The sequence below is a fragment of the Lagenorhynchus albirostris genome, chromosome 1 (assembly GCF_949774975.1).
Source record: "Lagenorhynchus albirostris chromosome 1, mLagAlb1.1, whole genome shotgun sequence".
Lineage (NCBI taxonomy): Eukaryota > Metazoa > Chordata > Mammalia > Artiodactyla > Delphinidae > Lagenorhynchus > Lagenorhynchus albirostris.
Genome location: NC_083095.1, coordinates 161,420,665 through 161,436,427, shown reverse-complemented (window position 1 = coordinate 161,436,427; position 15,763 = coordinate 161,420,665). Strand labels below are relative to the sequence as shown.

The window sequence follows — 15,763 nt, the reverse complement described above, 5'->3', positions numbered from 1 at the left end:
TGTAGGTCTTCTTTGGAAAAATGTTCATGTCTTCTGTCCTTTTTCTCAGTTGATTGGGTTTTTTGCTATTGAGTTGTATGAGTATTTTGGATATTAACCCCTTATCAGATATATAATTTGCAAATACTTTCTGTTATTCAATAGGTTGCTTTTTCATTTTCTTGACTACCTGCTTCGTTGTATAGTCCTTTGCCTATTTTCTAATTTTTATTTATTTATGTTTTACTTTTGAGCTTTGAGAATTTTTTATATATTCTGGATATTAGTCCTTTGTCTCATACGTGTTTTATAAATATTTTCTTCCAGTCTAGAGTTTCGCTTTTCACCTTAATAAGTGTCTTTCACAGAGCAAAGTTTTTAATTTGAGTGGAAGTCCAGTTTATCGATTTTTCCTTTTATGAATTATACTTTTGGCATTAAGAAGTCTGCCTAGCCCTAGATCCTGAATATTTTCTCTCATGTTTTTTCTGGAAGTTTTATAGTTTTCCTTCTTACATTTAAATCTGTGATTCATTTTGAGTTAAGTTTTTGTATAAGATGTGAAACTTGGGTCGAGGTTCATTTTGGGGGCTGTGGGTGTCCCAGTTACTTTGACACCATTTATTGAAAAGCCTATACCTGCTCTATTGAATGTTTTTGTACCTTTGTCCGAAGCAGTTAGACATATTTATGTGGGTCTGTTTCTGAGTATTATATTCTGTTTCATTGATCTATGTGTCTGTCTTTCCACCAATACCACATAGCCCTGATTACTCTAAGTGTATAAATAAGTTTTGAAATTGGGTGGATTATTTCCATCACGTTCTTCTTTTTTAAAATGGTTTTAGCTGTTCAAGGGTCTGTGCCTTTCCATATACATTTTATAATAATCTTTGCCTATATCTGCAAAAAAAATTTTGCTAGGATTTTGGTGGAAAATGCATGGTACATTTGTATATTAATTTAAGCAGAATTGATGCCTTTACTATGTTGAATCATCTAATCCATGGAGGCTGTATGTTTCTCCATTTGTGCAGATTTTCTTTGATTTCTTTAATCAGCATTTTGTGGATTTCAGCATTTAAGTCCTGTACATATTATATTAGGCTTGCACCTAATTTTTCTTTTTTTCTAGAAATTATAATGGTATTTTTTATTTTGGTGTTCACATCTTCATTTCTACTGTATTGAAATATAATTACTTGATTTTTGTGTGTCGATCTCATATACTGTCACCTTGCTAAACCTATTCATTAGTTCTAAGAGTTTTTTGTAGATGCCTTGGGATTTTGTACAAGGTAGTCATGTCATCTGCAAATAAGGACTTTTATTTCTTCCTGTCCTGTGCCACTTTCCTTTCTTTTCTTGCCTTATTGCACTGGCAAGAACTTCCAGCACTGTTTGAATAAGTGGGGAAAGTAGACATACTTGCCTTGTTCCCCATCTTTCAGTCTTTCACCAAGAGGTGTAATGTTAGTTCTAAGTTGTTTGTAAATGTTCTTTGTCAAGGTAAGGAAGTTCCCCTGCACTCCTTTTTTTTCTGAGTTATTACTATGAATTGGTGTCAAATTTTTTCAAATGCTTTTTCTGTATCAATTAATATAATCCTATGGTTTTTGTTCTTTAACTATTAATATAGTAGATTACCTTGATTTTTGAATATTCAAGTTTTGCATCTCTTTGTAGATTTTATATACAATTAACTTTTTAAACCTTATTCTTTGAATAAATTCAAAATTCAGAAGGTACAAAAATGCGTACAATGAAAAGTCTCTCACACTATCCCTTAGCTTTTTAGTTCATTTCCCCACAGAAAACTAGTTTGTCCCAGCAGTTTCTTGTGTATCATCTGGAGGTTATTATGCATGTATGAGCAAATACATTATCAACTTTTATTATCTACACTAGCAGAAGTTACTGTGGAAAGAAACTATTGAGGGTGTGCATATGCTAGGCGTTGAGCTAGTCACTTAAATTATTTCATTGAATTCTTAGAACACTCATTTTATTTTTTTCCTATTTTTTTAAATTAATTATTTTTGGCTGCATTGGGTGTTCATTGCTGTGTGCGGGCTTTCTCTAGTTGCGGCGAGCAGGAGCTACTCCTCTATGGGGTGTGCAGGCTTCTTGTTGCGGTGGCTTCTCTAGTTGTGGAGCACAGGCTCTAGGCGCGTGGGCTTCAGTAGTTGTGGCATGTGGGCTCAGTAGTTGTGACTCACAGACTGTAGAGCACAGGCTCAGTAGTTGTGGCACGCAGGTTTAGTTGCTGTGCGGCATGTGGGATCTTCCTGGACCCGTGTCCCCTGCATTGGCAGGTGGATTCTTAACCACTGCGCCACCAGGGAAGTCCCAGAACAATCCTTTTAAATAGGTCTTAATATTTATTATTTAAGGTTCAAAGACATTGATTGATTTGTTAAACATCACTTAGCCACTGAGTGGCATAGCTGTTGTTAAGTTTAAAGTCTGCCTGGCATTGAAGTTCACGCTTTTTTACCATAGTGCTTTTATGGGATCTTCACTATGGAATATAGGGACCCTTGTTTTTTCTAATTGCCCCTTCTGGGTGTGTACACACTCAGGCCAAGTAGTAGTGATACCAGTTTTGAATGTGCTAAGTAATTGATTACATTTCTAACCACAACCATCGCTGACTTGTGAAATCAGAAAATTCAGCGGATTTTTACTTTGAGAAAAATGTCTTCGGCCTGGGTAAACAGTTGTGGGGATATAATGAAATTTACTTTAGTTGTAGGCTTAACCTTACATATAATTTGCAGGGATAATAGAACCAGAAATAATGCACCAGGTGAAACCACCCTTGGCTGTTCCTTGTCTTCCTTTTTACAGGAACTTGCCCTTCGACTTCCTTTTGACTGAACACATTTTGCCTTGGGCAGCATAATAAATTATAATACCATAATTTTTCTCTGCTAGTTTGTAATAAATTATAGATACCTTGGTTTATTTGGTGCCTATAAAGGTTATACCAGACAGATAAATTCAGATAATGGATATATAGTGAAAATGGAAATTACAAACTTGAAAATTTGCACTTTTCATATGTAGTTGATGACTTACCATTGTCATCTTTCTGGGCCTTGTTTCCTCATCTGAAAAATAAGAATATAGGTCTAAGATAATTTCTAAGAATTTCTTTGAGCTAAAATGTACAGTGATTCATTCAGTCATATAACAGGGTCAGACCTATTGATTTCTTAATTTGTAAATTTTGCTAGTGAGCTACAATGTAAGGGGCTTGCCCTTTTCTTGTAATGATTTTCATAAAAAATTGAATGTTTTATGTGAATTTTAGTCTAAATCTCACAAGAAGGAATGGGGAGAGACTTGAATGAATAGAATGAGGGTAACTTCTCACAACTTTGGACATTTTTGCGTACTTTCAGTCAATAAATGAATTCCCCTGTATTAGACAAAGTCATCTTTATAGATCTGCTAGTGCCTGTTCTCAACTAGTTGACATGTTAATTTATGGAAAAGGGTTGGTGGAAATGAAAGCACTGGAGACCCATTTCCTTCCAATTTTCCTCTAACATGTCAGAGAATGGGGAAAGTTGGCAACTTCAATAGGGAAAGTTGTCACAAAAAGTGGGAAATGAGTACATTTCAGAATTTAGCAGATGGTTCTATAAACTCTTATATAGTGGGACAGGATTAAGAAGTGTGACTAGTGGCTGTGTGGCCTAAATCTGTCCTGTTAATAGTTGTTACTCCAGGAGAATCTGCTCTGAAAAAGCAGAAACACATTGACTTGTGTGAGTGGCAGCAACGATCTAGTTCCTGATTAAGATAAATAGAGCTGAGGCCCCAACCCTATAAAACAGGGGCAGGAAAGAAAAGACAAGGAAAAGCCCTTCCTTATAGTTTTGTTTGTCTTTGTGCAGCAGTGTCTTAGAATCCTGCAATTAACATTAATCCATTGGGTACCTTGGACACAAAAGAGTATGTGGCCCAGAAATTTCATACTTGGCCAAGCTGTCAGTCAGGGCAAAAGATTGATAGGTCAGTAGTCTTGGAAAACATGTTCTGCAAATCTTTTCTGAGAATCTTGTTTGAAGTTATTCAGTAGAGGAAATGAATTAAAATAGAATTCAAGAATGGAGAAGTTGTGCTAGAAACTGTCAGTATTTTAAAATTATAACTAATGACAGACACAGGAATAAAAGCACTAAGCAATAATCAAGAAAGGTTTGATGTTTATAAGCAACTTTTGTGGTAACTGGGGGATTGAAAAGAATGCAAAGGATGAAAAACAAGATTTTCAAAGATTTATGTGTCTGTATGTGTATGTATGTGTAAATAAATGATGGACTAGAAAAGGGTTTGAAGACAGTGGTCTAAGCAAATGGCCAATTTCTTACTATAATTTATGATTTTATAGTATGTTTCAGTGTTTGTGAAAATCTTTGTTTGCCACTTTTTGAGTTAAAAGCAAGACATATATCTGACACATTGTTGTAAAGGATAAAAGAAAACATAACGGACTGGGTAGCACAAATCAACAACAACAACAAAAAAATCCTAGAAGCATGAAGAGAAATCTACCTAATCAGAACAGTTATGACAGTAAATGTTTGAATCCCCTGTTGAGGAGATTCTGTCTTTTATAAGAAGGAAATTTCCAGAGATTTGCTAAATAAAATAAACATAAAGCATAAGGGACTGAGGGTAAACATCAAAGTTTTGGTTCAATATGTCAAACAAATGTGAATAAAAAGAAAGTATGTTTGGCGATCTTAATGATAAGCAGAGCAGAATTTATGGCAAATGTGGCATAAGGATCATTTTTATATGGGTAATTGGCACATTTCTGTAGTAAAGAGATTAATGATCATAACAGCAAAGTTCATGAGACAAAAATAGAAGTATAAGTAGAAATCCGCAGTCATGTGGTTTGGGGGGATGGCATCATATCACAGTTTAACATCAAATAGCAACAAACCATATGAATAGCATTATAATTAAAGTCCGGATTTGTTTTAAGTGTCAGTGAAGGATATATAAAAATTGATCCTATGTCAGGCCAACAAACAATTCAAGTTCAAGGAATATAAATTATGTTGAAAGCTTATACAAATCACTCAGTCATTATCTCCAGCGCTAACCATCTAAGAATGGACCCAAGTTGCCAATATGATGATCAAAGTGTTGGCTGTATTTATTGAGGACGCAGAGAACATCACTGTAAAGAACAGGGCTCCCTGGTAGAGATAGGCTGGAGAATGTGCTTGGGACCTCAGGCCACAGTAGTTGCCTCCCATTGTCTCCCTCCTGTAGGTCCTGTAATGGATCTGCGAATCTGCATGGAGGATTGTAGCCTGTCTGGAAAGATCAGGTGTTGAGAGATGGAAAGCCCAGGGTGAGATAAGGGTCTGCTGACTTGCCTCTGGAAAGAAGGTTCTGTGCCTTGTTCTAGGTGTACTTAACTTCAGGAAGTCAAGGAGGAATCTTGGCTCTTTTTACTGATCCCTGGAATAGGGAGCAAGACAGAGCTTGCTTCCTTTTTGAGGCATAGGAACTCTGCCCAATAAGTGTTGGCCATTGGCCTTCTTTTTGCTTGTTGAGTAGCCATTGAGGTGGGAGAGAGACCAAGAGTGCTCCTTTCAGCCCTCCAGAGTAGGAAAGCTATGTCTATGGAGTGAGGTAAAAATTGGTAAAGAGAAGATGGGTTCCCTCCAAAAAGACGAAAAAGATTATAAATTAATGATATAGTGATACTGGGCTTCCCTGGTGGCGCGGTGGTTGAGAGTCCACCTGCCGATGCAGGGGACACGGGATCTTGCCCCGGTCCGGGAAGATCCCACATGCCACGGAGCGGCTAGGCCCGTGAGCCATGGCCGCTGAGCCTGCGCGTCCAGAGCCTGCGCTCCGCAACAGTAGAGGCCACAACAGGGAGAGGCCCGCGTACCGCAAAAAAAAAAAAAAAAAAAAAAAAAATATATATATATATATATATAGCGATACTAACATATATAAATAATGTATAAATTATATATTATATACATGTTATATATACATTTATGTATAAATTTTTATATGATAACTAAAGTTTTAGAAAAGTAAAAAAAACTCTACTAAATAAATAGCTGTTGGATCAAATGGGAAATAAAGCTTACCATAGTGCATTACTTTGGAAGTGATGGACCTTTGAGGCCATCTCTTTCAGAATGTTAGTAGCTTATAACCGTATGATGTGAATTTTGATTCCTGATGGGTGTTTTTCTCTCCCTTGGACCTCAGTGAGGGGGGCATTGGTTATTTATCTTCAGCAGTTTCTGTAGCATCGGTTTTTGCTTCTAAGCTGCTGCCTGATGCTCTTCATATTTCTGGTTCCAACCATAATTATTAACTTCCACTCCTGCAGCTTTGTATTGCTCCCACCAGGCTTCTATTATCATAAGAGAATATCAGCTAATTGGACTTGGTTGTAGTTAACCCCTGGATTCCACAGTTGTTGAATGACAGGTAAAGAATTGTCTAGAATCTGTTAACTTTGGATTCCTTCTGCATTGGAGAATATAGCAGGTGTCTTTTAAGTTGCTGGTACTTTGAGAGTTGGACTCAAAACTTAGATTATGTAGGAGCATACTGTTCCCTGCAGAAAAGGTATTTTTTCTAGGTCCTTTACCCAGACACTGCAGATGCTGTAATATACAGCATCATTATTTGTCAGGTGACCGCTCTTGTGTGGCTGGGGTTTCCAGTAGAGCAGACCTGGTGCTAACTTGGCTTCTCTAAGGGCTGGAGAGAGTGATGTAAGTGTGTATCTATCTGTTTCCTGTTTAATCCCAGATGCTAAAAAGCCTTTTTTTGGCAGGTTCTGGCTCTAGGGTTTGTTTTCTTTGTGAGCAATAGGTACCTATAGCAGTGAAGGGCTGAAACAAAGTTTATTGTTGGCGTGGCTGCAATGGGCAGCCGGAGCCTCCATTTCCTTGGCCATTATTCCTCTTGTTTTACACATGCAGAATTAAAAGAGGGAGGTATGGCATGAATTCTAATTCATATGGATTTAGGGGAAGTTGGACAGGAAGCTGGGCTCTGGAATGAGACTGCTTGGGTTTGAATCCCAGCTTCACTTGTTACCTGTGTGATATCTCGTGCTTCATTATCCTTTTCTGTGAAATGGAGGAGATTAGTACTTACCTTGTAAGATAGTTGAAATGACATTTAAAGCACGTTGAACAGTACCTGGCACAGAAACACTCAAGTGTTAGCTGTACTCATTTATGTTGTTATTAATAACATGAACACTTGCTTTTCTTTCAGAATTGAGCACTTTGCTGAAATCTACAGTCAAAAAATTGGCATCAAAAAGGAAGTTCTTTTGAAAACCTTGTGGGGAGATTATTATATAAATACGAAGGCTAAGAAGATTATGAAGGTTGATCAGGTAATGTGGCACATGTCCCTGTTGATTGTTGGTCCCATTGTTGCCCTATGAAAACCTGTACTGTAACACACCTGTAATTTGGCCCTGGTTTATGGGAGTCAGTTTATGAGGGATTTTCTACTGTATATATTTGGCTAAAGTTCATGTGTCTTATATCCAAGTATTGCTTAAATACAGTTCTTTAGGACTGCCTGGGTTTTTTTGTTTGTTTGTTTTTTCTTTTTAAGAGGAGCAAAAATCTCAGATCCTGTGCATGTGAACTTGAAGACACATATTTTGCATCAGGCATTTGTGTGTCCCCTTCATAAAGAGACATCTCTTTCAGACATCACTGTGTGGCCCACACTTTATCCCTAGTCTCAGCTGAGGCCTTCTCTCATTGAATGTCAGTCACCATGCTTCGCTGATGTGGAGAGGCAGGTGCTCCCTGGAGCACTTCATTCTATCGATTGAGGTGATGTAAGGCTGCTGAATCACATAGCCTCAGAGGATGCTTTTCTTGAAGATTTTTTTTTAAATGTAAAATTCAGGATTTTATAAATTCATTCTCATTGAAGAGCATGTATATTCCCTTAAGAAGGTATTTATAAGTATAAAGTTATAGGAAAGAAAAAATATCAGAAGCCAGCACTGTTAATGCTGTGGTTTTCATTTCTTTCATTCTTTCTGGATAGATACATACATCCCTCAGTTGAGATATTGCTGTTTATATAATATAGCTGCTTTTCTGCTTGACATCATATTGTGAACATCTTCCGTTGCCATTAAAATCTTTCTATAAACAGTGTATTTAAGAAGGAGCCAGTGTATGAAGTGGGAAAAAGCATGGTTTGAGAATCCAACTCTGTTTGAATCTCAGCTCCACCACTTACTAGTTCCGTGACATTTGTCTCAGTTTTTTTCATCTGCAAATTGGAGATAGTAATGCTTACAGGGTGGTTAGGATAATTATATGAACTATCCAAGAAAAGTCTTCAGAACAGTTCCTGTCACATAAGGACCCTATTACATCATTTACATAATCATTCTACATAAATGTAGAATCTACATAAATCCTGTTAGATTGGACATAGTTTTTATTTCTGTTTCACAAATATTTCGATATTTGAAGTAAAGCTGTGGTGGGCATCTTGATAAATACATTTTTATGTCTTGACAATGAGCTTTTTCTAACCAGGCATTCAAAGGTAATGGCCTAATTTCCCAATACCTTGCCAATAGTTCTTGAGAAAGAGGGTATCAGTTTATATTCCAGCTCTTGTATATTATCCATCTCAAAGTGCTCTTGCTATTATTTTGTACAGTTTGGTAAGAGAAATAATAGGGGTTTTTTTTGTTTTTTTTAATATCTTCTTCCTTGAAGTTGAACATTTTTCATGTTTAAGAACATTCTTTAGAACAAAGTCCATGGAAATTTTAGAGTGAAGTTTTAGCTCTCAGCTTGGATATCATGTATTTCTTTGATGGCAGTGAAAGGACAACTGCAGTGATATATACCCCAAATGGTCTTGTTTGTGAAGTCCATGGTTCCTGGAGGAAGAGAACAGTGGGTTGTTACTGATTGTGGATTATTGGCTTTTTAGAGCATTCTTATAGCTACTTTCCTCCACTTTTCTGTTGAGTAAATATTTTCTGGTAGAAATGAAACACTGATAATAAAACATGTCAAGAATGAATATGTAAGATACCGATGAAATATTCAGAAATTTAAGCCCATTCATCCTTTTTTACAGGCAAAAGGAAAGAAACCTTTATTTGTACAGTTGATCCTGGAAAATATATGGAGTTTGTATGATGCTGTCTTGAAAAAGTAAGGCTGTTATAAATTGTTACATAAATTGGGCAGTATAATTTGCCTCACTTTTCAGTTTGATGAGTCACACTTCAGAAAGCTGAGATAGACTGAAAAAATGAACAGAGCCTTTACAGAGGAGTTGATTACAGGGCTTGGAAACAATTTAAAGGAGTATGTGTAACCCAAGTAAAGGGTGACAGGAGGGAGAGAACAGCCATATTTTATAGAGTGCTGAGGTGAAGAGATATAAAGGATGGAAAGAAACATTAGACTTTCGTTTATACAAACTTAGTTTAAAATAAAATAGTAATTGTAGTAGAAAAGGTGCTTGATATCAAGAATCACTAATGGGGCACTTGGGGGAAAAACTTGCCTGATACAAGTGGAAAAGAATGTTTGCTTCAGTAAATTTCTAAGTTGTTCCAGAGATGGAATAATGATTTTTTAGTATTTATTTATACAGTTGCTTTACCAGTTGACATAGCTTTTTTAGGGAGATTGTGGAATGGTGCTTCATGGGACGTTTTAAAGAAAAGTTCATTTGGAAGTGTATGGGTAGAGGTTGAGCAGTTTTCTCCTGTGGCAGGAGCCCCTTCAAGCATTTTTTTTTTTTTGTAGTAAAAGTAATACATTAGGAATAAATGTGTCAAACAATGTTGAGTCCCTTTTCCTCACTGCTCCTTTGTGTCTTTATGTGATCTTTCTCTCTCCTCACCCCTCACCCCCCACCCATCCTGTACGTTTACTATAGGGACAAAGAAAAAATCGATAAAATCGTGACTTCTTTAGGATTAAAAATTGGAGCCCGAGAGGCACGGCATTCAGACCCTAAAGTTCAGATCAATGCTATTTGCAGTCAGTGGCTTCCCATATCTCAGGCTGTTCTTGGTATCCTTTATTTTAATGGTTTTTAATGAAATCATAGATTTGACTAAACAAGAAAAACCAGTGTGTTATTGGCAATCTGGAAATCCTCTGAAAATAACGCATTTCCATCTAAAGTCTTCTGGGGTTATTTAAGGTTCCACCATGAAACTGTATTAAGTACTTTAAAAATGAATATATTAATATTAACTAGGACTAATACTAATATCAACCTGAATGTTCTTAAAAAATGTTTTTAGTTTTTGTTTAGTAATCTGTAAAATAAAAACTTTTAGACTAAGATTTACATATAAGTAGATAATTTAGATGTTTGTGTTAGGATCACTGGTTCATTTTATTTATTTATTTTTGAATTTTATTTTATTTATTTTTTTATACAGCACTGGTTCATTTTAGACCCATATTTTCGTTAGCTTGTTGATACTTCCTCTCACATTAGTGATTCCAAAAAGACTTGATTTTAAATGGCTTACATTAACTAAAGTGATTTTATAGATGAGTTTAGACTATCTTCTCTTCCTTGACCTGTGTGTACTCAGCCGTACCCCTGCAGTGGGCTGGGGGTGCAGTGTCCTGGGAGTGAACCAGCAGTGGATCTCAGAGCTGTGATAGACACATACCCCTACAGTAACACTCGCTCTGGTGGGGGACCTTCTTGCATCATAGCTTGTGGCTGATGGTTGTTTTATACCAGTTTATGAAACCACATAAAAGATTTTGAGGACTTAAAAGGTCACAGTTAGCCGTGCTCCTAAGTTCTGTTGTCCTTCCTCACTTGTTCCATAGGATGTCAGTGTTAGAATATCTATCATGAGGATCCTTTCTGGGCTCTAGAGTGTCCATGAACTCCCTGAAATTGTATCCATATTTTGAGATGTAATATATGGCGTAGTGCTGCCTTATAGCCCAGGCATCTTATAGACATACGTTGTTACCTCAGTATTTAGTGCATACTGTGACTCTCTGCCATGGTGGAGGGCACTTGCTCAAGGTTTTGAGTCCTTAACAGCAGACTTCAGCTATGGTGTGTCAGAAACTTCCTAGTCCCCTTGATATTACAGCCGAGAGAGTGGAGAAACTGATGTGCGCAGGATCGCAAACATTTGATTCTCTTCCACCGGAAACCCAGGCACTGAAAGCAGGTGAGGTAAAGATGAACACAGCAGGTAACATATTTTTGAGTCCTAAGTCCAGACTACTCTAGACCAATTTGCTAAATGCTAGTTTGCTAAATGGCCAATTCCACAGACAAACAATTTCACAAACATTTCACCAGTTGCCTTTTGTTTTCTAACATTTCAGTTTTGCTAGAGCCATTTTGCTCTGCCAGTGGAGTGGGGATACCAGAGGCTCTGAGACCGCTGCCTTTTGCGCTGATCACATTTCATAATCTTATAATCATGCTGTATTCCATCCTCCTAAATAGCCAGGAATGTGTTCCTAAAGTGCCACAGCACCACCATGGCTGTGTCCCCAGGGACTGTGGAAAAGGGATTTCAGGGGCTGTGCTGCTCTTTTTTTTTTTTTTTTCTTTTGCGGTACGCGGGCCTCTCACCGTTGCGGCCTCTCCCGTTGCGGAGCACAGGCTCCGGACACGCAGGCTCAGCGGCCGTGGCTCACGGGCCCAGCTGCTCCGCGGCATGTGGGATCTTCCCGGACTGGGGCACGAACCCGTGTCCCCTGCATTGGCAGGCGGACTCTCAACCACTGCGCCACCAGGGAAGCCCAGTGCTGCTCTTTTGAAGCCCCGTATATGCGCTCCCCAGGAGAGGGATCCTCCCGTTCCAGGCTCCGTGTGGCTCCATGAAATTCATGTGTATGTACTCACTTTCTCCTGTCCTTTTTCTCCCAGTCTACTGAATTTGTAGCCCCTGCCCCCCAAGTCACTGCTGTTCTCAGGGCCACTGTTGACTGTCCTTTGTTATATCTTTCAGCCAGTTCTCAATCCTCATCTGACTAGATCCGTCACTACCATTTGACATGGTCGATCACTCCTTCCTCCTTGAGTCATTTTTTTCCTTGACTTCTAGGCTTCCACATACTCCTACTTTCTCCCGGTCTCCCTGGCTATTTATTCTTTTTTTCTTTTTTTTTTTAAAAAAACAAAAATCAAACAAAAGTTTAATAACATATATACATGGGACAGACCCAGGAAAACAGAATAACTGGCCGAAACCCTCACCTTAAATACTGTGAGTGGTTTAGGACTTCAAAGGGGAGGAAGGCAATTCACATGAAGATGGAAAAGCAAAAGTTTGGTTGGAAAGAATGTTTGCTGGGCTGTGCAGAGACTCTGGGACACAGAGTGGACTCTGATCTCTAGGTCCTTCCAGTTTTCCCCACCACACCTGTCCCATATTCTTTGCAGTGATAGCTGCATATTCTTTTCTGGTGATAGCTCTATTCCGGGACCAGGTCCTTTATCTAAATTCTTTAGGCAGCTAAGGGCACATAAAAAGAAAGACTTCCTGAGTCTTCTGCTTCTTAAAAATAATCAGCCTAAATTAATCCTCATGCCAGAGAAACACATTCTGGGGTGGCAAATTTTGCTCTTCAACAATTCTCCCTTTGAAACGTCTTCAAGGAGTGTCACAGTCCAGAAGCTGAGTTCGTAGATTGTTCCATCTCATGAAACCAGTCTCAGTCCTGACAGTAAGTCTGTCTAGTTAAATTCATTTCTGGAGGCAGTGATGCAGGTGGGCTCTCAAAGTTAGGCTTTTAAGGTGCAAGCAATCGGGTATTATAAGAGGCATTTCTATGGAGACAGAAGAAAAAGGTTAATGGTTGGAGCAAATTATAAACCAACTTCTGAACCTAGGAGGCAGCCAGTCAAGATTTCTAGATGTCAGAGTCAAGTATCATCTGCATTGTGAAATGTCGTTGATGATGTCTTTGAGTGTTCAGGTAAACTTTCTGAGCAGCTTACACAGCAACGGGCCTGAAGATTGTCTAAACATGGGATGTTGTGTGGTGGTCTCTCTCAAGTGTATTGCAGGTTGTTCAGCTTCAGTTTGCAGGGCTTCAGGAAAGGGGCAGCTTTGGTTCTCAGTGATTCCGAATCAAAAGTGGGAGAAAAATTGGAAATGTGACTTTGGAGAGTTGTAGCCAAATATTTGTGGAAACTAGAAGAATTCAGGATCCAGTCCAGTTTACCAGTAGAAAAACAAAACCTCGAAGATGATAACAGAACTAAAATCGAATATCCACAAGTGTGTATTATAGTTTCTATTGAAACATAATTTTTTTTCTCTGAAATCACCCTCATTTCTACCCAAGATAGCCAAATTAAGACTAATTTGTTTGCAAAGTAAGTTTAGTTTCATTAAACTTGGCCTGATTATTTTTATAGGTCCAGCAAGAATAGCAGCTGACCATATAGGCTCTTTTAAATCTGCTTTGCTGGAACTTTTCATAAGGAATTTCCAGATTGAACTTCTAATAGTCTCTTGAGGCTCCGGACGCGCAGGCTCAGCGGCCATGGCTCATGGGCCCAGCCGCTCCGCGGCATGTGGGATCTTCCCGGACTGGGGCACGAACCCATGTCCCCTGCATCAGCAGGCGGACTCAACCACTGCGCCACCAGGGGAGCCCTGGCTGTTTATTCTTAATCTCTTTTTCCAGTTCCTCTCCATCTCCCTGACTTTTTAACTGTGGGATACCCCAAAGCAAGGCTTAGTCTTTGGACCTCATCTGTTTTCTACCTGCTGATCTTGTCCAGTCTCAAAGCTTTACATGACAACGGCATGCTCTTAATTCCCACATTTATCTCATGCCCCTGCATCGAGTCCATCTGCAAATCCTGTTTACTCTTCCTTTGAAATATATCCAGAACAACTACTTTTCAACATTTCCACTTCTGCCTCCCTGGGTCCTCCCTGGACCATGATTTCTCATCTGGTTATTACAATAGCTTTCCAGCTGGTATCCCTGCTGCTGTTCTTGATAGCCTTTCGTGTTTTCTCAACACTGCAGCCAGGGTGATCCTGTTAAAAATTGAAGTCAGGGCGTGTCACTTTGTTCCTCACAGCCTTTCAAAGTTTTCCCTGGCAAGACTTCTGATAGATATTTAATTCTTGCTTCCTTTATTCCTTATTTGAATTTTGTTTTTGTTTTTGTTTTTTCTCTGCGTGGGCCTCTCACTGTTGTGGCCTCTCCTGTTGCGGAGCACAGGCTCTGGATGCGCAGGCTCAGCGGCCATGGCCCACGGGCCCAGCCGCTTCGCGGCATGTAGGATCCTCCCGGACCGGGACACAAACCCGTGTCCCCTGCATCGGCAGGCAGACTTCCAACAACTGCACCACCAGGGAAGCCCCCTTATTTGAATTTTACTGTTGAATTCTTTATGTGTGAATTATTTTGATGTGGCGTGATTTTTTTAAAAAATTACTAACCGATGGTTTTTTATCTTAACCAATGGTTTTTTTATGTAGGTTAAGAAAAATGTCAATATGTTGATAGGAAATTGTGTTAAAATTTATAGATTTAGGGGAAATTGACATCTTTATAGTATTGAATCTTAATTCATTTCTAAGGTTTTTGGTTATTATCATGATAAGATATTTTTGTCTGTTTTATTTTCTAACTTGTTTTTGTGAGGGATTGGAAAAGCTACTGGTTTTTATGTATTTTATTAGTAAGCTACCTATTGACTATTGACCTTTGGTAAAATTTCTCAGTTCTATCCCTTCTCCACAGGAAACATTTCTGAGGGCTTACGGTGGGTGGTTAAGCCCGTTTCCTAGCTTTAGTTCTATGTGGGAGTTCCTTCAGCCCTTCTCCCACTCTATCAGTTTTGCTTTTCTTTCCTCATTTCTGCCAGTTCTCTTGCTCTTGCTCTACTATTTTTCTAGCAATTTTATACTTTTCCAGATGCAATTTTTATCATAGTGGTAAAAGATTATAGGTTGCTTATGTATTTAGATGATGCCGTGTTCTAAACTTCGTAATTGTTCTCAGAAGAATCTGGCTCTTTAATAATGGGAAAAAACAGTAACAGTTTTATTTCCTGTCTCTTTAGCTTTTATGAAATGTGGAAGTGAAGACACTGCTCCGGTTATTATCTTTGTTTCCAAAATGTTTGCAGTTGATGCTAAGGCTTTGCCTCAGAATAAGCAAAGGTAAGGATAAAGGCAAAGTTGGGCTGGGCCAGGGAAGTGGTGTAGGTTTGACGGGGCTGCAGTGAGGGTGTGGGTGGGAAGGTGCAGATAATGCTTTCTCTCCTCAGCCTGGAATTCATACGCTGCAGCCCCTGCGGGAACATAAAATTTGCAGGGTACTTTATCTTTTTGTGATACCTCTGTGGGAGATGGTTGTTGAAATCAGCTCTGGGACTGTTGATTTGAATTCATGTCAGTTTGAAGAGCAGTAAGAGTAGTGGTAGCCACAGTTAACTTCTATTGAACATCAGGCAGGGTCTAATCTGAGCCTGTCTTGTCTGCCCCAGTAGAGATTGTTGGATGGGTGAGTATCTCTGCTGATCTTCGTGTGTATTGTGCGTGTGTGGAGGGAGATGGCTCATTTCTCAAGTTTCCAGAGTCTTGGAGGATCTATTCTACATCGTATGAGTTGGTCATGTGTCTTCCCCTCCTTCCCACCTGCACTGCCCCCCACCCCTCACTAGTATAAATGATTAGATCCCGATCATTTCTTGTGAGAGTTATTGCAGCAGTCTCCTAGCTGGTTCCCCTGCCCCA

The 15,763-nt window shown here is 38.9% G+C and overlaps 1 protein-coding gene across 3 annotated transcripts in view; it reads left to right on the top strand.

Annotated features, from left to right (window-relative positions):
• Positions 1-15,763, top strand: part of EFL1 (elongation factor like GTPase 1) — a 137,718-nt gene that overhangs the window by 20,041 nt on the left and 101,914 nt on the right. For all 3 annotated transcript variants that reach the window (XR_009542073.1, XM_060157417.1, XM_060157408.1), the window contains 5 exons: positions 7,267-7,390; positions 9,124-9,200; positions 9,937-10,073; positions 11,090-11,212; positions 15,088-15,187. Coding sequence is in view for 2 of the 3 variants with exons in the window: in XM_060157417.1 (XP_060013400.1) it covers positions 7,267-7,390; positions 9,124-9,200; positions 9,937-10,073; positions 11,090-11,212; positions 15,088-15,187 (561 nt within the window). In the remaining variant the exon portion in view is untranslated. The remainder of the gene's footprint in view (positions 1-7,266; positions 7,391-9,123; positions 9,201-9,936; positions 10,074-11,089; positions 11,213-15,087; positions 15,188-15,763) is intronic.